The sequence below is a fragment of the Musca autumnalis genome, unplaced genomic scaffold (assembly GCF_047663935.1).
Source record: "Musca autumnalis isolate F117 unplaced genomic scaffold, ASM4766393v1 scaffold_4, whole genome shotgun sequence".
In the NCBI taxonomy this organism is placed as follows: Eukaryota; Metazoa; Arthropoda; class Insecta; order Diptera; family Muscidae; genus Musca; species Musca autumnalis.
This window is the reverse complement of record NW_027411977.1, coordinates 43,802,387-43,826,242: the sequence shown is the minus strand read 5'-3', so window position 1 is coordinate 43,826,242 and position 23,856 is coordinate 43,802,387. Positions and strand designations below refer to the sequence as shown.

Below are 23,856 nucleotides of genomic sequence, written 5' to 3'. Positions count from 1 at the left end.
TATGTCAGCCTCTTCTAATTCTGGTTATTACGTCCTCGCTCATGGTGCAAAAGGTGGACCTATCTATTTCTTCAACCCGCATGCTTACCAAGTTCGCCTTCAGCTAAATAGCTGCCTTGTGCATAGCCTTGTGCATTCCCGACTGACATGGGGATGAGTTTCAATACCCTCTGTGAAAAGGTAGTGCCCCAAGAAAAATGTTGGATGGTTGTGGCGGAGGTACCTGAACGAGTGGACTGATATGGTTCACCTTCGAACTCACTCTTCGAGTCTCTCTTTTAATTAATTTCTCGTTAGAGTCGAGCTTAATGATGCGAGTGTAAAAGGGACATGCATGTTTCGCCTTTGGTATGTGACATGCATGTTTCGTCTTTGGTAGAGGCTCTTCAGAAATATCATACAATGATTGAACAAATATATTCAGCGTTGTAAAAACAAAAAACAAATTGCATTTGAAAGTGGAAAAGTTAGATTATAGCGAAGCCGCTCCACAGCCGATATGTCTGAACAGACTCTACCAAAGACGAAAAATGCATTTCACGTAGTGGTGGTTGTGTGGGTTCGAATCGTCGGCTTTCCTTTTCCACTTGCATCATTGGTTATTAAGCTCGACTCTGACGAGAAATTAATTAAAATTAATATTAAAAATAATCTTCGTCCTAATAGGTAAAATTTGCAGATTTTCAATTTTATTTTTTTTAAATTGAAAAAACTCTCCATATTTCTGCGAATATTATGACAACATATGCATTCATATAACGGACTTAATAACACTTCATTAACACCACTTAACGATTTGAAGTGAAATGCTGACACTTAAATGGCATGGCAAAACCGGGTGGCATGAGAACGTGAAGCACATGTTTTCAGTTGAATTCATTTAATTTTCACAACCTCCATAAAACAATTACAACTAATTCAATTGTGGACTAACACCAACAACATTCATACATACCTACACAAGTACGTATGTATGTATGTTCATACATATATCAACAGAACAAATAGAAATGCTTCTTGCTATAATATAAATTCTCTCACAACTCACCGTAAGGAAGTACCAGGAAACGGAAATTCACTTTGGCACAGTGTTAGGTTGAGGTGAACAGCAGCTAGTCGACATAAATATGTCAACAGTGTGTACACTAGAGAGCTGTTTATGTCATCAACAAAGGTCATTAATGATATTATATTGTTGTGTATGTTTGATTGTAACTTAAGTAAGGATATTAAAGATCTTGACACTCAAATACATAACACAAACAATGGCGTGAGGGGGAAGGATAAATAGAAGGGAGGGGTGTTTTTGTGAAAACAAACATCAACTAAAAGTTATTTATGACAGAATTCTAAGGGAACCCGAAAATCAAAAATATGACGATATTTTTCATTGGTAGTTGAAGGAGGTGACCCTCTTGTACCCATGTTCAAAAAGCCACGCTTGTTTTATTTTCTAAAGACAGCAATTTCCACATGAATTCACATTTGTATCATGAAGATGCTATTATACAAACTTAGGTAGTAATATAAAAGGGTTAATTATAATATACACAATACAACAACAGTAATATTTACCATGAACAACTGTGAAAATTCATATAAAATTCACACACACATATGGTGTTCATTCATTAACGATACCTTTTGTAAACCACATCAAATGCCAACCGTAAGTAGGTGATGTTAATGTTGCCATTGATGGAAGCAGCTGTAAAAGCCTTTTTCAATAGTGAAAACCGTTCAACTCTTGCGCTTTATAACAAGGTAAAATTAAATGGAAATAATTGAATGAATTTCAATAGCGGTTTATTTGGTTTAATTTCATTAATTTCTGTAAAGCAACGATAGCTGGAGACATTTAAAATTTGTACTCTTCCACAATCAAAATATAACAATGAACTTGCCTGTGGGTTTGGTGTCAAAAAGTGGGAGACAAAATCATTCCAACCTGTAATAAAAACAATATTATCAAAAATTATTTTTTTAATATTTCATTTACTTAGAAACAAAAAGTCGAAGGGAATAATAGAAACACCTTTCAATATTTCTCTCTCACGCAACATTTTCGCATTAGGTATTGCGTTCATAATCTGAATGAATCTGAACATGGCCAATACTTTTTGTACATTATTCGTAATATGTATGTATGAATTATTTTATCTTTATGTCGGCCTTCAAAACCGACCTCAAAACCTACTGGTATTTTCATATTTGATTTAATTATTGAAAAAATGCCTTAGCAAGCTATTGCAAACAAAGTTCCATTTTTTTTTGAAAACAATCTAAGCAGCTTACCGTTTTAAATTGATCCATTGTATTATCCCACTGTTTTCAGTCACTCAGTCAATATTAATTCACATCAAGGACTAAACGGATTCACTCCATGCATTCTAAGTGATTCTGTGCTCAACCACACCTTACAATAAGTGATGTAAATACCCATACCCATCATTAATAAATTATACAATAGATATCGATTGAAATGCATCTGTGAAGAGCTACTAATGCGAATCTATGTGCCTTTTTGTAACCATAACTGTCTATTGAATTGCCATTGTGTGTGTGAGTGCGTCCTTGGAGCCTTGAAGTTGTGCTTTGAATCATTAATTACAAATGACTTCATTTCTCAAGGATGCACATTAATGCCTGGTATAGACAATAATGCATTGTCATGACAATGTGGGATGTTTGTAGAACGTAACTATTGTACGATTAGATAATCATAGGGTTGGTTGGAAAGAATATTTGTTAGTAGTGGATGTTGATTAATACTGTGTTCATTACCAAAGTGAAATGTGTCAAAACTTGCATTGAAAACATTAAGTAACCAAAATGGCGTAAATTTCGACAGAGGATAATTTTGTTTCTTATCTACATATGGGAAATACTCTAAAATGTGGCCCTCTGTGTACTACTGGTAGGATCTCTATTGGTAAGGTGGATACTTGATAGACGGCATTTGGATAATATCCACGTCATTTGGCTTATTAGATAAATTATTAATGTGGATCACATAGATACATTATCAAGGTCATTGGATAACGTAGATACTTTATTTAAGACATGTGGGTAGTGAATATACCCGATCCAAGGCATTTGGATAGGGTAGATACTTTATCTACAGCATTTGTATACGGTAGATAATTTATCCAAGTCATTTGGATAATGTACGTTGGATAACATAGATAATTTATCAATGTTATTTGGATTATATAGATAATTGATCCAGGTCATTTCGCCAACGTAGACATTTTATCCGAGTCATTTGGATAACGAAGATAGCTAATTCACGTAAGTTGGAGGACGTAGATAAGTAATTTACGTCAGTGAGATAACGTAGATCCTTTATCCAAGTCATTTGGATAATGTAGGTGCCTTATCCAAGTCATTTGGATAACGTTGATACGTAATTCACTTAAGTTGGATATGGTAGATACTTTATTCAAGCCATTTCGATAATGTAGATAATTTATCCAGGTCATCTGTCTAACGTAGATATTTTATCAAAGTCATTTAAACAACGTAGATACCGTCTTCACGAATGTTGGATAACGTAGATACATTATCCAAGTAATGTGGTAATGTATATACCCGATCCAAGGCATTTGGATAAGATAGATACTTTATCCACGACTTTTATATACGGTAGATAATTTATCCAAGTCATTTGGATAACGTAGATACTTTATTCACGTAAGTTGGATAACTAGATACTTTATCCATGCTATTTGCATTATGTAGCTAATTTATCCAGGCCATTTCGATAACGTAGACACTTTATCCAAGTCATTTGGATAACGTAGATAGGTAATTCAAGTCAGTTAGATAAAGTAGATCCTTTATCCAAGTCTTTGGATAATGTAGGTGCCTTATCTAAGTCATTTGGATAACGTAGATACTTTATTCACGTAAGTTGGATAACGTAGATAGTTTATCCATGTTATTTGGATTATGTAGACACTTTATCCAAGTCATTTGGATAACGAAGATAGCTAATTCACGTATGTTTGATAACTTAAATACTTTATTAAAGTCATTTGGATAATGAATATAATTTCACAAGGTAATTAATTTAACATAGATAATTTGTCCAAGTAATTTGGATAAGGTAGATACCTTATCTACGTAATTTCGCCAACGTAGATACTTTATTGAAAACATTTGGATAAGGTTGATACGTAATTCACTTATGTTGGATAACGTAGATACTTTATTCGAGTTATTTCCATAATGTAGATAATTTATTCAGGTCCTTTGGCCAACGTAGATATTTTATCCAAGTCATTTGGATAGGGTAGATACTTTATCCTCGACATTTGTATACAGTAGATAATTTATCCAATTCATTTGGATAATGTAGATGCCATATCCACGTCATTTGGATAACGTAGATACTTTATACAAGTAATTTGGATAATGTAGATACCTTATCCACTTTACTTGGTTAACGCAGATATTTATCCAAGTAATTTGTATAATGTAGATGCATTATCCACGTAATTTGGATAACGAATATACGTTATACATGTCATATGCGTAATGTATATACCTAATCCAAGGGTAGATATTTTATCCACGTCATTTGAGTAATTAAAAAAATTATCCAGGACATTTGGCTAACGTAGATACTTTACCAAAGTCTTTTGGATAACGTAGATACCTTATTCACGTATGTTGGGTAACGTAGATACTTTATCCATGCCATTTGGATAATGTAGATAATTTTTCCAGGTCATTTCGCCAACGTAGATACTTTATCCAAGTCATTTTGATAACGTAGATACGTAATTCACGTAAATAGGATAACGTAGATACTTTATCCATGTAATGTGGGTAATGCATATACCCATTCCAAGGCATTTGGACAGAGTAGATACTTTATCCAAGTCATTTGGATAATGCAGATAATTTACCCAGAACATTTGGCTAACGTAGACACTTTATCAAATTTATTTAGATAACGTAGATACGTAATTCACTTAAGTTGGATAACATAGATATTTTAGCCAAGTTTTTTAGATAACCTATATTCTTTATCCACGTCATTTTAATAATATCGATACTTTATCCGAGTCATTTGGGTAAAGTATATGCCTTATTGATGTCATTTGGACAATGCAGATACCTAGTACACGTCATTTGGATAATCTAGGTACATTATATATATCATCTGAATAAAGTAGATACCTTATATAAGTAGTTTGGATAATGCAGATCCTTATCCACGTCATTTGGATTCCCTAGATATTTTATCCACGTCATTTGGATAATGGAGATACCATATGTAAGTTATTTGGCTAATGTATATTGTTATCCACATCATCTGTAGGTATCTAATCCAAATCACTTGGTTAATGTAGATATTTTATCCACGTCGTTTGAATAACGCAAATACTTTATCCGCGCTATTTGGATAATGCAAATACTTTATCCACGTCATTTGGATAACTTAGTTACATAATCCAAGACATTTGAATAAAGTAGATACTTTATCCAAATCATCCACATAATTTGGACAACATAGATACTTTGTCCCAGTCATTTTTCTAATGTAGATACCTTATCCACGTCATTTGGATAACGTAAATACTTTATCCAAGTCATTTGGATAATGTAGATAGCTTATCTACCCCACTTGACTAACGTAGATAATTTATCCGAGTCATTTGGATAATATGGATTCCTTACCCAGTTCATTTGAACAACGTGGATATTTTGTCCACATCATTTGTGTAATGTTAATACAGGCATGTGGATAACTTAGATACTTTATCCACTTGGGTTGAATAAATACTTTATCCGATTTCAATTGGATAACTTAGATACTTTGTACAAGTAATTTCGATAATGTAGATACCTAACCCACGCTATTCCGACAAACATATAGATACTCTCTCCTAGTAATTCGGATAATATAGATAATTTATCCACGTGTTTTAAATAATATTGATACTATGTTCACTTCATTTTGGCTAATTTAGATACTTTATTCAAGTCATTTGGTTAACGTAAATACTTTATTCAGGTTATTGGGAGAATGTAGATACCTAATCCACGTTATTTGATTAACGTAGATACTTTATCGAAGTCATTCGGATAACGTATATACTTTATCCACGTCATTTGGTTAATTTATATACCTGATCCACGACATTCGGATAATCTTGGTACACTATCCACGTAATGGAGATATCAAAATTACATGATATGAAAATAAAACTGCATTAGGCTAATCAGCTTCTGTTTCTTCTTATTCCGGAAGCTAGCCTCCCTCGAAGTTATATAACGAAACCCCCCAAAACATTTGACATTGATATACATCATATGTGTGACATATTCCCATCATTTCCCTTTTGATGTTTGTCAGCTTTGGCGCTTCCACGCAGTCACTTAGACATACAGCTCGAAGCATACATCCATTTCCCATCAAAGTGGAGCAGGCAACAACGCGACACATTTTAATGAAAATGTAATTTCTATTTCACTGTCAGCAACATGTCACATGACATTAATCCAGCAAGCAATCCATTCAATCAACAGCCATCTAGCAAAAAGTTGGCCAACTTTGGCAGCTCCCTACTGCAACAGTTTTCATCATGGACGACGACGGGCCGGGAGACATTAATGCAATTTCCTTTTTTCCACGTCTTGTTTTTTCACTACTACGCAAAAAAACTGCACAAACAATAACAGCATTAAAAAACGAACGAAAGCAAAATTTTAAATGCATTCTCATTTTTCACTCTCACTCACTCACTCCTCTCTTTCCTGTTTTTCTTCTTTAAATTGCAGGCAAATTGGTTTAAGGCCACACAATATTGTCGTTACCATGGCATGCACTTGGCAAGCATATCATCGCAAGAGGAGAACGATAGACTGGAAAAACATATCAAAGATTTTGGTAAGTACAAAAACGAAGATAATGATGATGATGATGACGATGAAGAAGTAGAAGCAAACAACTCTAAGGTATTATTAAGGCAAATGTAAGAAAGGAAAAAAGAAAAACAAAATTGAAAGATTAACAAGCCCTATATTCGTAAGCAATAAATGGTGAATGATGCTATACTAATTGGAGGTAACGTTTAAAAAGAGAATGCAAAGGTAATCGGAGGCAAATGCAAGAGTGGGTTTACTAATGGTTATCAGGCAGCTGTAATTAGGCAGTTATCTGGTTAAATTAAGGAATTAAGCTTTCATTGTTCATTTTAAAATGTTAAAAACAGGTTATACCCTACGAAGGCTGCGGATAAAAGTAGATGGATATTGCATTTATTTACAAGCAGTTGATCTAGACGCTCAGTTCCCTATTAAAACCTATTCAGTTTGATAAATACACCTTATACAGGGAAGTAGATAGCTCATATAAGTCATTTGGATAATACAGATCTGCTCTGTTACAGAACCTGCAAGAAGCTACTACTTTTTACTACGATAAAATTTTTTCCTTTATGTTATCGACAAAAATAGTAAAAATTAGTAGATTCTTGCAGTACAGGAACAGAAGAAGTCACTTGGGACCTACATACTTTATCCACGTGATTTGGCCTATATAGGGGCTTTATTATGGACCCATATTGACAATTTTTCGTGGAGAGGTTTCCTATGCAGATTACAGGTTACCGGATTACAAGCCATTCTTTTAAAAAAATGTGTTTGTAACAATAAAACACCTCAAATGGAGATGATTTCTTATATCGGGACCACGGCAAAAAATTAGACCTAGGGGACTGCAACTGTATTACAGTCTTCTGAAGTCATACAAATTTCAGTTCGTCTTATTATCTAGAAGAAGTTTTGGTGCACCTTCCCATTTAAGTGCACCCACTGTGAGAAGGGAATAGGGGCATGGGTACTTGTAAATAAATAAAAAAATTAACACCAACTTTCCTTAAAATTTAGCTGAAATATCAAAATAGCTAAAACCGGAGGTACCGGAGGTTATATGAGGACTAAACAAAAACGTAAACCTACGTACACAATATTTTTGGAGAGAATTTTTTTGATCGCTGGGGATCTAAAATGCAAAATTAGCACCAAAATTTATGCAGAAACTTTAAAGTTGCTACAATTGGGTTGGTGGGCTTAAACGGGGGCTATACTAAAACGAGGCGCAGTGTCCACAGTTTTCTACGAAAAAGTTTTTTTTTTTACCATGGCGAACCTGAATACCAAATTACAGTTAAATCGGTCAGAAAACGTAGCAAACATTTTCAGAATACATAAAATCGGGAGGTCCTGTTATATAGAAGCTATACCAAACCATGGGCCGATAAAGTCCATCTTCGAAGTTGGTATGCCAGCAAACTAAATATTAATTTGTGCAAAAGTTTAGGGTCCTATTTTAATTTGTTTGTGACTGAGGGTATAATTATGATCGCGACAATTGAGTAAATGATGCTGAATAGCACATGCAGTTACCGAGGTTTATGGACAAGTAACGGACGCTCGTCATATTCCAGACTATCCAGTAGAGTTGGGTAATCTAGTTCCTAGTTCCTTGTACCAGTTCCAAAACGTATGAGTAACATCATGAAATATAACGTGTGATAGTAAGTATACGCAGTATGTTCAAAGAAGAAAGTTGGGCCATTGGAACTGCGAAGTGAACTAGATAGTTCCATATAGTTCCTTTGGCACAACTCTACTATCCAGAAACCATGGGTTTAGCAAGAGAGTACGATGAGCTTCGCCATACGAAGGCAATAGTGGAAAAATTGGTGAATATAAGAGGAATAAATAAAAAAGTATCAGTTGGCTTTGCCAGCATCAACCCTATGCTTCAACGTAGGTTTCATGCTGCTACAACAACAACAGAGAATTGCAGGTGCGTATCAGTAGTGCCCATCTAGACTTAGACTATGTCATGCTTAAAAGCGCATAGGTGATAGATGCAAAGAGCGCATGTTATATTAGGCGAGCAGTCGAGAGGAGGTACACAATATTATAGGATGAATAATGTTGCAGATGTTATGCATAAAAAAATTATCATTACGATGTAAAATGCTTGATAAACTAGACCAAAACGCTTAACTTGTCTAACTCATTGCAGAAGTCTGTAAAATGCCAGGGCGTTCCATCTACTGATGCTATATAGGTTAGGTTAAAAAGAGGGGAAAAGTCGCCAAATGTCCGTGTGGACATATGCTTACTTCAGAATAAGCCTGTTGTTTGCTCTAGTCTGAAATCTGAAGCTAGGTAAGTTAAGTTAGGTTGAGAAGAGGGACGATACAAAAATCGCCACATGTCCGTATGGACATACACGTAAGCCAGCGTAGCCCTTTTGTGCGGCTCAAGTATGGAATCTGGAAGTGCCAGAAATAGTGTTCCAAGGTTTCGTCGTTCTTTTCCCATTTTCTGCATTCATTATTTTCTGCACAATTTATGTTGTCCAGGTGCTCTTGTAGCCCTAGGTGTCCGGTAAAGATGCCTGGGTTTTCCCATAGGATTTTTGTGTGCTTTTTTCCTTTTTCTTCATTAGTCAACTCTAGATGCGTCGCTTTTAAAAGCTTATCATTATCTAGGCTCGTCGTAGTTTGCTCCCTGGCGTGTTTTGCCAATAAGTTAGGGTCTATCTGGTTAACCATAATCCTTGTATGGCCTGGTACTCATATGACGTTTACTGAACCGTGATGTGAGTAGTCGTTAATTTACTTTTTACATACCAAGACAGTTTTTGATTTCAATGTCTTGTTTGTTGTAGCTTTATTTGATTTTTGCCTGTCCCTTAGGACATTTATAGTGACCAGTTCAGACAGTCTGTAATCGCTGGGACTTCCGACTGAAGGATTGTGTTATCAACCGGCAGTTGGAGAGAGAGTTGTTTCCGGTTTTTGACATAGGGACCCAGTCTCGTCCTCACCTCTTTCACATCCCCATCTGTAAAACCGCAGCTTCCATGCGGCCATTTGTGCTAGGGTTCCATCGATCCACATGTCTCTGTAGGGTATTATTTCGGGTATTGTTATTGGTCCTCCAACAAGTGGACTTCTTGGGAGTCGCTTATTGAATCGGCTCCATCTTGTGTCTTGATCGGATGTCCGTCTGTCTCTAGTTAACAGCTTTTCTCACCAATTTTCCAACTTCACAAGGAGTTTCTATGCCGACCACTACGTCCCCGAGAGCTGCAGGGTTCGCATTTAGGCCCAATTGACCTTCTATTAATGTCGAACGGCCCTGCGCCCACGTCCAATTTTATTTATTTTCGAAGTTTTGAGTAGTTCCAAAAGGTTCTGTTAACGGGCTCACCCTCCTCATGTCCCAGCTCACTTTATCGACCCCCTGACAAGGATACTCTGGGCAGCCTCCTCTTCGTCAGTTTTGCTCGGGACATTTAAAGGTGGAAGCTCTATTTCTTCTTGAAAGCAATGTTCTGTTTTTCAGGGAATATTATCCTCTTCTCAGCTTCTGAAGAATTTGAGGCAGTGTTATTAATCTCCTTTGGAACATTCCATTGCTCTAAGTTTACTCGCTCCTGGTTCTATTTGAAACGTTTGTCGTTGAGCCCCTGATCACTGCATCGAATTGTAGTTAATAAAATTATTAGCAAATTTTTTGACGATAGTTTTTCTATATATGTAGTGGAGAAAAATTCTGACTTGCTAGACTCCTTTCAACTCGTCTATAATGACTGTTTTTAAAGTTTCAGCCTTATGGCATCTGAGACCCAAATATGTTGAGACCAGATCGGTTAACACAATATAACACGAAGGAATAACCGATTTGTTCATGGGAATATTTCTTTCTATTATAGATCAAGTTCGGAGATGGACCATATCGTGTAACTGTTTCGTGAGACTTCTCTCATATCAATGATTCGATTCATATTAGTTCAATGATAAGTGACCTACTGTTTATAACCGAGTCTGTACGGTGTTTCTTACAACACCACTTGTAGAGAAGTTTTAGATGACTGAAATACTCAGGAAATGTCACCAACATTACCGAGGGGTATTTTGCCACCGTTGAAAATTTAATGTTGCCTGGTCGGGGAATCGAACCCACTTCGGGTGTGCATACCATTAAACCACGGTGGCACGTAACTATTACACACACCGTAATATTTCTTTTAAACTCACCTGACGAGCTATATCGGGCAATTCTATCGGGTACCTCTGTCACAAAATGTTAAAAATGTTTGATGGTCGTTATGCAACGTTTACCTTAGGTAGTTCCTGTGGTCCTGATTACAGTGATATAGTTTTCTTTGGTTTAGTCTATACTTTGTGACACAATGGCATGAAAGCTCTAAAATCCTACGGTGACTATCGAACATTTCAAAAGGATCTTCGAACATACCCTATACTGCACTTAGACACAAATGTTGAACTTTTGTGGGGAGACCATTATTTGCGATTTTAGAAGTTAAACTGAATTTGGACAAATATTAGGAGATCCAAAGTTTGGACCAAATTTGTTCAAGAGATATCATGCATACCATTATAGTGAAATTTTTTAAATATTAGGGGGAAGTACCGGAAGTTGTAGACCGGTATTGCCCATCTTCGAACTGAAACCAAATTTGGACAAAATATGACGAAGACCAAATTTTGAACAAATCGATTGATTATTTCGGGAGTTGTCGTGCCCTCCAACCACTACATATAGTGTCATAGTGGCTTTTTAATCTTTCGGGCTGTTTTCTCAATAAGTATGGACTTGCCCCTGAAAAAACTTTCATCGTCGTAAGTGAGGCAGCGAATGCAAGTTATTTAAAAAAAAAAGTCAAAATGATTCGAGAATAGGTCTTAAAGGGAACATATCCGAAACTTTGTGTGGGAGGTACCCGAAGGAGTAGACAAATATAGTTTATATTCGAACCTGATCTATATCTGATAAATATATTAGGATGGTAAAGTATGGACCAAATCCGTCACTCCCTACAAGAGTTATCGTGCGCATAATTTTTTCGAACATTTTTGAACTTTTGTGGGGGAGGTCCCCTAAATGGAGGACCGATATGTGTCATTTTCGAAGTAGATCTTAATTTGGACAAAATATTATCCAAATTTTGAACCAAATTGGTTGCCCGGTCAAGAGATCTCGTGCATACCATTTTAGTGGCATTTTTTTAAATATTGGGGGAAAGTACCGGAAGTTGTTGGCTAAAGTAACGGTATTTTAGACCAAATCGGTTGATTAGTTCGAGAGTGATCTCTCGTGCTCTTCAGCCACTACATATGTGAATGCAAGTTGCATCAACAAAAATCGAAGTGATTCGAGAGCAGGTCTTAAAATGAACTCATCCGAAATTTTGTGTGGGAGGTACATGAAGGAGTAGACAAGTATAGTCCATTATCGAACCTGATCTATATCTGGTAGATATATTAGGAAGTGTAAAAAATTATGGACCGAATTGATCACTCCATTCCATAGCTATCTTGCACACATTTTTTCGAACATTTTCGAACTTTTATGGTGGAGGTACCCGAAGTAGTGGGCCGATATAACCCATCTTCGAACATTAACTAAGTTTGGTCCAAATATTACGAAGGCCAAATTGTAGACCTTATCGGTTGATTCGTAGATTGGGCGTTTAAACACTTTTGGACCATTTTCTCAGGAAGTATGAACTTGCCCCTGAAAAAGCTTGTACCGTCGTAATGGGGAGAGAGAATGCCGGTTGTTGCAACAAAAATCAAAGGGATTCGAACGAAGCTCTTAAGCTGCACTTTTCCGAAATTTTGTGTTTGAGGTACCCAAAGGATTGGACCGATGGAGTCCATATGCGAACTTGATCTATGTTTGCTATAAATATTACGATGTGAAAAGTATGGACCAAATCGGTTAGTACATTCAAGAGTTATCGTGCGCATATCTGTTGATTCGTTCGAGGGTTACCGTGCGCACCAGCCAGCCAGGCAGACAGACATACGGACGGACATTGCTAAATTAACTCCAAATTGTCTGAAACTGAACCATGTACCAATTGCGCTGTTATCATGGAACAATTACCAAGGTTGTGGTATCACAGCAGCTGTTCGAATATAGAATGTTAAATCCATTTATAAAAAATTATTTTTGTTGTAACTTCCCCAACAACATAAAGAAAATTTGGACATAACATATTCAAAATTTTTGTTATTTTATTTTATTTATTTTTTTTTTCTTATAAAGTCGTCGGTTGAGTTTATTGAGCTGTCGGTTTTATCCGCGTAGCCTCTGTTATAAAATGTCAGTAGAATATTTAGGACCGCTCCACAGAGGACGGCGCGAAAGTCAAAAAATCAAAGTATAAAATTGCGAAATGTTTTCCATTATATCGATTGCAGACACTCTGCTGACTAAGATTTTATTTTTACTTTTTTGTTGTTGTAAATATTCACTCAGTTATTCAGTGTCAAGTGCAAGAAATTTTGACGGATCAGATTTTAATAAAATTGTTGCTAAAAATCTGATCTCATATTTGTTTAATTGTTAAATAAATTCGTAATAAAACAGTTTATTTTTTATTGATAGGGGAGGGTTTAAGTTAAATTAAAATAAAATGTTTGGGCCTGAAGTTACATAGTTATAAAGCAATAAATTTTCAAAAATTATTATTTTTTGTATGTTTTTAGTGCAATATACTTTTGTTGGATGGAGCGTAACTACAAAGGTCCACCGAGGTTCTGTCCAGTTATTTTTTTAATAATTAAATTGGACTCCCTAGATTCCGAATAACCAAAATTTAGCTGCAAATAGCTGCAAATCTTGCTGATAAAAATCTGTCGGTACGGTTATATGGGGGCTATATCAAAATGTAGACCTATGTTCGCAATTTTTGGTGGAGAATTTTTGTGTCCACTGGGAACCCCAAATACCAAATTACAACTAATTTGGTCGGAAAATGTAGATTTAAACCACCAAAGTACTGAAAGTCGGGAGGTACCTTAAAAGAGGCCTATGTCCACAATTTTTGGTGGAAAGGTATAGTGATCACTAGGAACCCTAAGTACCAAATTACAACTAATTTGGAAGGAAATTGTGGCTTAAATCCTCAAAATATCGAATATCAGGAGGTACCGTTATATGGTGGCTATACCAAAATATTTGCCTATGTTGTTCATATTTAGTCCATAATTACCAACAGACACAGATTGAGTTTGTGCAAAATTTCAGAAAGATATCTTCATTCGTTTCCAAGTTATTAATTTCGCGCCGCTAGATCAGTGGTTTCGACCACTGTGCGCTCCACTGATGTTTAACGTCAAATCTCAGATAGCTAGAATTTGCACTCCATATTCAATGATATATTTTCATTATTTCAACTCAAATGTAGTCTTCGTAGTCTGTCAGTAAGAGTGATTTTTGATCGGCTAAGAACACTGTGCAACATTTTTAAGATAATTTTGTGCAGACAATTTGAGTTTAGGAATTTTTTAAAGTACAGACCTAAATGACAAAAACCCTAGTTGGGTTTTATTGTGTCAGATCCAGCTTGGATTTTATGGCCCCATCTAAACACGGTTAAATATTGGCATTTTAAAAAAAAATCTGGGCTATATCTCGGTAACCTATGTGAATCTTCATCTCACATATGAAGCCAATTTGTAGATAAGGGCAAGAATAAAATATTTGGAGAAAAAATGAACTCGAAAAGCTACACTTATTGCCTCAAATTATGTAAAATGTTTGTTTAGATTTTTTCACCATATCTCCAAAACCGTTCATTTTTTCTTAATATATTTTTTTTTTGGAGAATATTCGCTGGAATTTAACACACAACTCTTCGGAACATGACATTGTTGTAAAATGCCTCTACCACGTTGTTTTCAGTATATTTTTCAACGACGATTTAATAAATATGACAATAGTGTGGTGAAATCCGAAATGACAGCACAGAAAAAAATTTTAGCCATTTGATAATGAAATTCAAAAATTCAATCAAAAATTTATCGATTTTCCGGCGATAAAAAAATTGTCATATTGTCCAAATTCAATAAAATTATTTGGTCACAAAGTAAAAATACAAATGATAAAATATTTCACCTATTGACAAAAATATTCCACATTTTGCTTGATATGTAAATATTTGAAATATTTTATCAGTTCAATATAAAAATCGATAAATGTTTTAGTCAATATTAAAATTTTATTGTATCAAATAATTTTATCGAATTTCGTCAATATGATAAATTTTTTTATCGCCGATTTTTTTTTTCTGTGAGAATAAACTGTTTTTGTGAACTGTGTTTGAAATAAGTGTTGTAAAAGATATTATGCAAAATACGGCTGAAACAAAATGAAGTAAGAATTTTAGAGTTTCAGAATGTTCTGAAGAATTGCTGAAAACTTTATTTGGAATATTTTTGCAAAAGGTTAATTGGTTCAAGTCTCAATAGTTTAGCGGATACTGACCAGAATTTCAGCAATTATGTAAAATTTTTTATATATTTTATTGATTTTGATGCCCTAGATGTTCTTTTACTTATGTGGTCTGTTCAAAAGATAAGTTCTAATAGTTAAGGGCTACAATATTGCCAAAGACTGCAAAGCCAAATTCCTAATCGTTTTTTAGATAAGGACCCATTAATGTAAAAAATTTAGTTTCAGCCCGGTTTAGCTTTCCATTAGAACAATTTCATGCTTAATAAGATATTTATAGCTTTTCATTTAACATTTTTGTATTAAATTTAAATGAATTTTTTGCGGTGGACTCTTTGTTGAATTCCTTTCATTCCACTCGCTTCGCTTAAGTAAAACATGGACATTTGAACATTGTCGTTAAAATGATAAAATTGGGTTAAACATGAGACACAAAATACCGGGGAATAATCATGTAACAAGCTAACCAAAGGGGTAACAAGGCAACAACAACAACAAAAAAGCAACAACTCCAACTACATTACCAACTACAACGAACTGTTCCAAATAATGTTACAATTGTCCATAGATAGAAGTTTCAATCTTCGAATGGTTGCAGCCAGTTGGTGAATGTTTGGAGTATGACGTTGGTGGTGGTGGTGGTGGTTAGGTGGCTGACAAGTCATTGCTCCAATATGGTATGTAGCTATGAAACGTGGAGAGCAATGTAACGATTCCAGCAGCTCAATTTACTCTGTTCACAGTTCATAGTTAATATGGCTGGCTGCAGTTAGTCAGCCAGTGACAAAAGAAGCCAAAAAGCAAAAAAATGGAGCAAAAAAATATTAAAAGCCATGCCATAATACCCGGAAATATAAATTTCATTTAGAGACAAAACAAAAAACATGGGCAAAAGCAAAAAGATAAATGTTTGCAAAAAACGAAATTGGAACGAAAGAATGCAAGCATTCCATGAACGTTTGTGTGAATGACAAGCGAATATGTTCGCTTTTGATGTTCTGTGTTACAACGTTTTTCCAAAAGGAAAAGTAAAACACAAAAGATGTGGAGCAAATATTTCACATGTCAATCGGTTTCACTTTACATTTGGGAATTGTCAGTGTTAAATGTAATTCCCCAAAAAATAGAGAAAAGCGAATTGAATAAAAAAACAAATTAAGCTAAATGTTAGAATGACCTGGAAAGATAATTGCGAAAAATTAAACTCTGCTCTGCTATTTTGTAACTAAGCTTTTAAATTTAATACTGTCTTTAGAATTTTGGTGATTGGTGTAGTTATGCAAATTGTAATGCTTTATTTTGTTGCTTCAATTGAATACCGATATCTATCTTTCTCTTTCTTTTTTCCTTCGCCTAGGTTTGGGTAATGAACACTTCTGGATATCAGGTACCGATTTAGCCGATGAAGGTAGCTTCTTTTGGATGTCAACTGGACGCCCCATAACTTTTACAAATTGGAATGCTGGCGAACCGAATAATTTCCGCTACGAAAATGGTGAAGAGGAAAATTGCATGGAATTGTGGAATCGTGATGGCAAGGGTCTCAAATGGAATGATTCACCCTGTAGTTTTGAAACCTATTTTGTGTGCGAAGTACAACCTTGAGTAAGGGCGAATAAATGGACCAATAACAACAACAATGGATTTAGGATAACAAATTTTAAACGAACTAAGAAAAAACAAAACGATTTATGATGATAATTGGCAACGCATTATAAAATAGAAGAAAATAGTAGTTGTTTATTTTAGTAGACATTTTTTTTCACACATCATCCATAAAAACGGTTCGAAATTTTTTTTCATTTCGTCATTAAATGAAAATGCATTTTTTTAGTTTAGTAAAAAATAAAATATTTTGCAATTAAAGTTTTGAATGCATGCAGCATGTATGACAATGCCACCACAACATGCACTTATCACCAAAACAATTGACACACTCACCCACCCACACACACATATGCATAATTTAACCATTTTGCTGCCACAATTAACACAATGATAACTATGCTAATGATGATGAATAGCTTAAATAGAAGAGTGATGAAATAAATGTGAATTTTCATTTCAAAGGATATATTAGATATCCTTTAGACTTTTAGTGATCCATCCATACAACCAACCAACCACACCAACAACAAACCACACAAACTCGACTATGAAATGTTGCTTTTATGCCTCCTCCTCCTCTTTTTGTAGAAAGTAAATTAAAAATAATGAATGATTGAATGTGTCTGTATGTATTTTTAATCTTTTAGTTCGTAGTTCTTATGTTTAGTTCTAATTATTTATATTTACAAAATTTAAATGTTCAAAAACAACAACAACAAATGATGTTGTTTAGCAATTAAAAAACAACAAATAAATAAAAATGTATATAAAATTAAAAAAAATAATAAAAAAATCTATTTAATTAGTTTTGTTAATTAGGAAAATTTTGGCGATTAGAAAAACAATATTATAACCCTGAAGTCCAAACATATTCAGGATTACATGAAGATTACAGCTCAACAAAATTCTACAAATCCATCATTCAAAAAATATTTCTGATAAAATCCTAAGAAGCTCCTAAGAAATAACATTTATTCTGTTCAATAAAATTAACAGAGATATACCCTCTCTCTGCGACTTAAAGAAGAGGGAAGAACCCAAATCTTTTTAGTCCTGACATCTATAGAATATACTGATTTTAAATCATGGGTTTTTCCCTAATTCCAATATATTTTATAGACATCATCCAAGAACGGATATTCATGAGGTATTCACCATTATTTGATAATTTTTTTTTTTCTTATAACAGTTACGCTATGAGACAGACTTTTGTACAGAAAATCTGAATTTAATCCATAGACAGGTCGGAAAACAAAATACTTTTACATTTCAGAATTCAAACTTTTGTGGCAGAAAGTAAGAACTTGCAAAATACAAATACGACTTTTAAGAAATTGAAATATTCTACGATTTATGTTCGCATCTGTTCCATAAGTTAAGTCATCTTCTCGTTTATTTTGTTTTAATAACATTTGTGTGTCTGTTTTTTTATTTCCTGATAGGTTTGGATGGTGAACATTTCTGGATATCTGGCACCGATTTAGCTGACGAGGGCAGTTTCTTTTGGATGGCAACTGGTCGCCCCATTACATTTACAAATTGGAATGCTGGTGAACCGAATAACTATCGTTATGAAAACGGTGAAGAAGAGAATTGCATGGAATTGTGGAATCGTGATGGCAAAGGTCTCAAGTGGAATGATTCGCCTTGCAGTTTTGAAACATATTTCATTTGTGAAGTGTCACCCTAATGTTTTAAGGATAATAAAAACCCTGTGAATGTACTATAAGAATTTATTATTTTAAGAAACAATAAATATTGAAAATCACCGTTTTTCTAAATTATTAGATTTCGACGAAAATTATATTTCTTTGATTTTGTTAGAAGCCATTGGTATAGATGGGATTCTAACAGGTATTTACCCAAAACTTGGGTAAATGACTGGTAAATTCCCAATAAATACCTTTTTCGGGTGTTTATTTTGGTATTTAAAAATTTATTTTGAAATGAAAAAAAAATTTTTTCTGTCAGACAGAAAATCAAAAAGAAAACAAAAAAGGTGGTTTAACCTCGCGGACTATCCTTTTTATATGTGAAATCGAGCGTTGTATATAGGAAGAAAATCAACGCAGACCGCAGCAAATATAGCTTTGTCGAAGAGGACCAAAATCTCAAGATTATCAGCTGAAATCAAAAGTTTAGCCATCAGATACATACATACATATATGAAAAAAAAAAATAAGAATACCGGTCCAGCATTTACGTTTTTCCGCAAGAAGGACTTCAACAAACCGTTCTAAAAGCCCTCATATGTCAAAAATTTCGCTGTAACTATATATGAGAGATTTACCAAAAATATAGACAAAAATTGGTAAAATATTAACTAGTCACATTTCAAAAAAAGGTTATTTAATTCATAGTCAGTTAAAATTTGTTAAAATACTGCGTTTTCGCGTCCAATTGGATGATTTTAGTTTCTGTAGTTTTTACCCACATATTGGGTATTTACCCAGTTGTACCCAATTTACCCATTTTAATGGGTATTTACCATTTGGGTATTTACCCATTTCCCATCTCTAGCCATTGACAAAATTTTGATTTGGACGATTGGAAGCACGTAGTGAACTAGATCGTTTAATTGAACTAGATTAGCACAACTCTACTAAACTCGACTATAGTACTGTTATGTTTTCCAAACCTCTATGTAATTTTAATTGACTGCGGAATATGGAGCGTATGACAATTGATATCATAGAAAATTGTTCATACGTTACGTTGAACGTGTGGGAGAGAAAAAATGCAGAGGTCTTTTACCTTGACCTCTGCATTTTTTCGCTCCCTTTTGCCGCGTATTAAATAAATAACTTAATTTAAGTTCAAAATTGCGACTTCTTCAAGCTCTGCAAATAAAACTTATTTCTTCTATTGATTACATCTATAAATATATACTTATAACAGAGTTGAGTAATGATGAATGACTGACTGATAATCAACGACCAGGCTAAACAGCTAAAGCTAGAATCTTGAATGGGTGAGGGTCACTCTTGGTCCGAAGGTGTCAGATAAGGCTGGATTTTTGGAAATTCGAACTAGAACTGTACTAAAAGTACTAAAAGGTACTAAATGTGGTACCCCTTGTATTAGGCAAACGCGAAGAGCTAGAATTCTGAATGAAAATGGAATGAGGTTCACTGATGGAGAGTTAGAAAGGTGTACCAAAGGGTTTTTGGAAATTCGAACTATAAGTGTACGAAAAGTACTAAAAGAACGGATAGAGCTAGAATCTTGAAATTTGGAATGAAAATCAAGGTTTAGAAGATGAGTTGATATAAGGTGGTGGTCTTGAAAATTTGTACTCATGTGTAAGAATAGTACTAAATGGTACTAAATTTGGTACAATTTGAATTTGGGCGAACCGATAAAGTTGGAATTCTGAAATTTAGAATTACTATTACTGTTGGAGCGTAGGTTTGAGATATGGAGGTAGTTTTCGAAATTCGTACATATGGGTACTAAAGGTACGAAATAGTACCAAATAAGGTACAATTTGGATTTAGGGGAATGGATGGAGCTGGAATCCGGAGTGTAGGATAGAGGTATTTTGGAAATTCGTTCTTTTGGGTACGAAAAGTACTAAATGGTACCAAATTTGGTACAATATGAATTTAAGTGATCGGATAGAGCTGAAATAATGAAATATGGGATTGGGATACTTTTGGAAATTCGCACTTATGGCAACGAAAATTACTTAATGGTACCAAATTTGGTACAGTTTGAATTTGGGTGATCGGATACATATGGAATCCTGATATTCGAAATTAAGATTACTGTTGGCGTGTAGGATTGGTGTAGTTGTGGATATTCGTACTCATGGGTACGAATAGTACCAAATTTGGTACAATTTGGATTTGGGTGAACGGGTATAGCTGAAATTCCGAGATTTGGAATAAAGAGCACTATTGGAGTGTAAGATTGATAAAGTTTTGAAATTTTTAGTTAAATAGTACTAAATTTGGTACAATTTAGATTTCAATGATAGGATACATTTGGAATTAGGAGGGTTGGCGTTTTTTGTTTGGGATGACGACTTCTATTTTGTTTTTCAAAATAGTCAGGCTTAATCCCATAGTCGTTGTTTTAATATTTTATTAAAACAACTTTAATTTATTAGTTGGAAAAAATAGGCGGTGTTTACCAAGGGGTAAGGCAGGGAATACTATAGTTTCAGATCTCGCCACAGATCTTCATCAGTTCCCTTATTTCTTGTTTTTCAACAAGAAACTTTTTATACCCATCATATTTTGAAAAACAAAATAGAAGTCGTCATCCCAAACAAAAAACGCCAACCCTCCTAATTGTGAGACCGGGCACCGTCAAAATGTTGTTTATTGCTGTAGTATGCAATGCCAACAAATTAGTTATGTGTTTTTTCGTCGAGAATCGACGAACGCATAGCAGTGGGAAAAATTTGGTTTTCTTTGCAAGTGAAGTTGCTAGAGTTTAGGTAGTGCCAAAGAAATTCTCGATCAGAGTGTTTCTTTGCGCACGTATCCATTTGAGCTAGCAATTGACACTTGGGTATAAAAAGTTTTGTTGAAAAACAAGAAATAAGGGAACTGATGAAGATCTGTGGCGAGATCTGAAACTATAGTATTCCCTGCCTTACCCCTTGGTAAACACCGCCAATTTTTCCCACTAATTAAAGTTGTTTTAATAAAGTATTAAAACAACGACTATGGGATTAAGCCTGACTATTTTGAAAAACAAAATACATTTGGAATCGTGAAATTCGGAATTAAAATTGCTGTTGGAGTGTTGATAGAGGTAGGTTTGGAAATTCGTACTTTGGATACGAATAGTACTAAATGGTACCAAATTTGGATTTGAGTTATCGGATGTATCTGGAATCCTGAAATTCGGAATTAAGCTTATTGTTTGAACATAGCACTGAGGTAGTGTAACGTGGTTTTGTCGTCGGCTGGGGTAAGCTCAGTCGCGTCCAGGGTCTCCAAAAGAACCCACTAAACCTTACGAAATGAGAAGACTAGTATTCTCCCTTTCCTGGGGGCTAAATCGGGGATTTATTGAATAAATACTAATTTACAATCTACTTGTGTTCAAATGCTATAAGAATGAATTCAATGGGTACATATTTAGATTAATAGTTGGCGTTGGATTATGCAGACTCGCTGGGATTTGGTAGCTGAGGAGCTCGTGTTGAGTTACCGGCTTCTTCTACGAGGGAAACGGTGTCGTTTGTGTTTGGTGTTCGGCTGTAGATGATCGGGATGACGATGTATTCGGTGTTCGGCTGTAGATGATCAGGAAGACGACGAATTCGGTGTTCGGCTACAGATGATCGGGAAGACGATGAATTCGGTGTTCGCTATAGATGATCGGGAAGACGATGCATTCGGTGTTCGGCTACAGATGATCGGGATGACGATGAATTCGGTGTTCGGCTACAGATGATCGGGATGACGATGTATTCGGTGTTCGGCTGTAGATGATCGGGAAGACGATGAATTCGGTGTTCGGCTGTAGATGATCGGGAAGACGATGAATTCGGTGTTCGGCTACATATGATCGGGAAGACGATGAATTCGGTGTTCGGCTATAGATGATCGAGAGTACGATGAATGTCGGCTTCGGCGCTCGGCTGTTGATGTTCGTTAGTTAGTCTAGGCTACGATCTAGTATCTACCATGCGCTACTGAGTACGAAACAGCTGACCCGAAGGCCCTGTGGAACAGCTGGCACGAATGCCCTGTGGAACAGCTGGCCCTGTGGAACAGCTGGCACGAATGCCCTATGGAACAGCTGGCACGAATGCCCTGTGGAACAGCTGACCCGAAGGCCCTGTGGAACTGCTGACCCGAAGGCCCAGTGGAACAGCTGACCCGAAGGCCCTGTGGAACAGCTGACCCGAAGGTCCTGTGGAACTGCTGACCCGAAGGCCCAGTGGAACAGCTGACCCGAAGGCCCTGTGGAACAGCTGACCCGAAGGTCCTGTGGAACAGCTGACCCGAAGGCCCAGTGGAACAGCTGACCCGAAGGCCGAGTGGAAAGCTGGCCCGAAGGCCCTGTGTATGTATCAGCCACCACAACTTATTGGGTAGATCTCAAAAAGTATTCCCAACACTAAGCACCGAGGCGTAAGTTGGCGGACTTAGAGCAACCTTCTGTTCCAGCCCGTGTAGCAAACTCCCTGCAGTAGTAAGCTCGCCCTTCTCAAGCAATTCTGGAATACTTTAGTGGGCTGAAGTGCAGAGTGAATGAGAATTATTCGCAGTGCGCGTCAAAATGGTTACGGCGAGATTACACTGGAATTGAAATCTCCGTTGCGTTACATGTTAATACCCAACAGGCAGACAGATGTAATATAGTGGCTGCTGCCTATTGAATAGCTGTTCAGTATGTCTGCCAGGGGTGCCAAGTTGGTGGTTTTCCCGCTACTTGTGGTGATTTTTGACGTACAAAAACCGCTGTTTTAGCAGGAATGTCAAATGTTTTAAGGTAAAAATCGCTACAGACCTATGGTGCCTATGTGGCTGTAGCGATTTTTACCTCGGAACAGTTGGCATCCCTCATGTCTGCAGTGTATTGGGTGGTAGCCGGTATTGTGTTGTTGTACTATGTATGTACGTGATAGTATTGTCACGTTACAGTAGTTTTGAAAATTTATACTTATGTGTACGAAAAGTACTAAATTTGGATTTTAGCGAACGGCTAGAGCTGGAATCTTGAAGTTTGGAATTAAGATTACTGTTGGGGTGTAGGATTGAGGAAGTTTTGGAAATTCGTACTTATATGTACGAAAAGTACTAAACGGTTCTAAATTTGGTACAACTTGGATTTGAGCGAACGGGTAGAGCTGGAATCTTGAATTTTGGAGTTAATATTACTGTTGTAGTAAGTTTTGGAAATGCGTACTTATGCTTACAAAAAGTACTATATTTTGTACAATTAGGATTTGGGTGAAATTATAGCGCTCGAATCCTA

The 23,856-nt window shown here is 35.7% G+C and overlaps 1 protein-coding gene across 2 annotated transcripts in view; it reads left to right on the top strand.

Moving 5' to 3' along the window:
- Positions 1-18,695, top strand: part of tfc (Brevican core protein triforce) — a 176,657-nt gene extending 157,962 nt beyond the window's left edge. Inside the window, exons 4-5 of one of the 2 annotated variants that reach the window (XM_073984387.1) lie at positions 6,793-6,901; positions 18,357-18,695. In XM_073984387.1, coding sequence (XP_073840488.1) covers positions 6,793-6,901; positions 18,357-18,604 — 357 coding nt within the window. In that variant the 3' untranslated portion in view covers positions 18,605-18,695. Of the gene's footprint in view, positions 1-6,792; positions 6,902-16,663; positions 17,708-18,356 lie in introns of those variants that run through there. The other variant, XM_073984386.1, reaches the window with a different exon arrangement.
- The last annotated feature ends 5,161 nt before the right edge of the window (positions 18,696-23,856 follow it).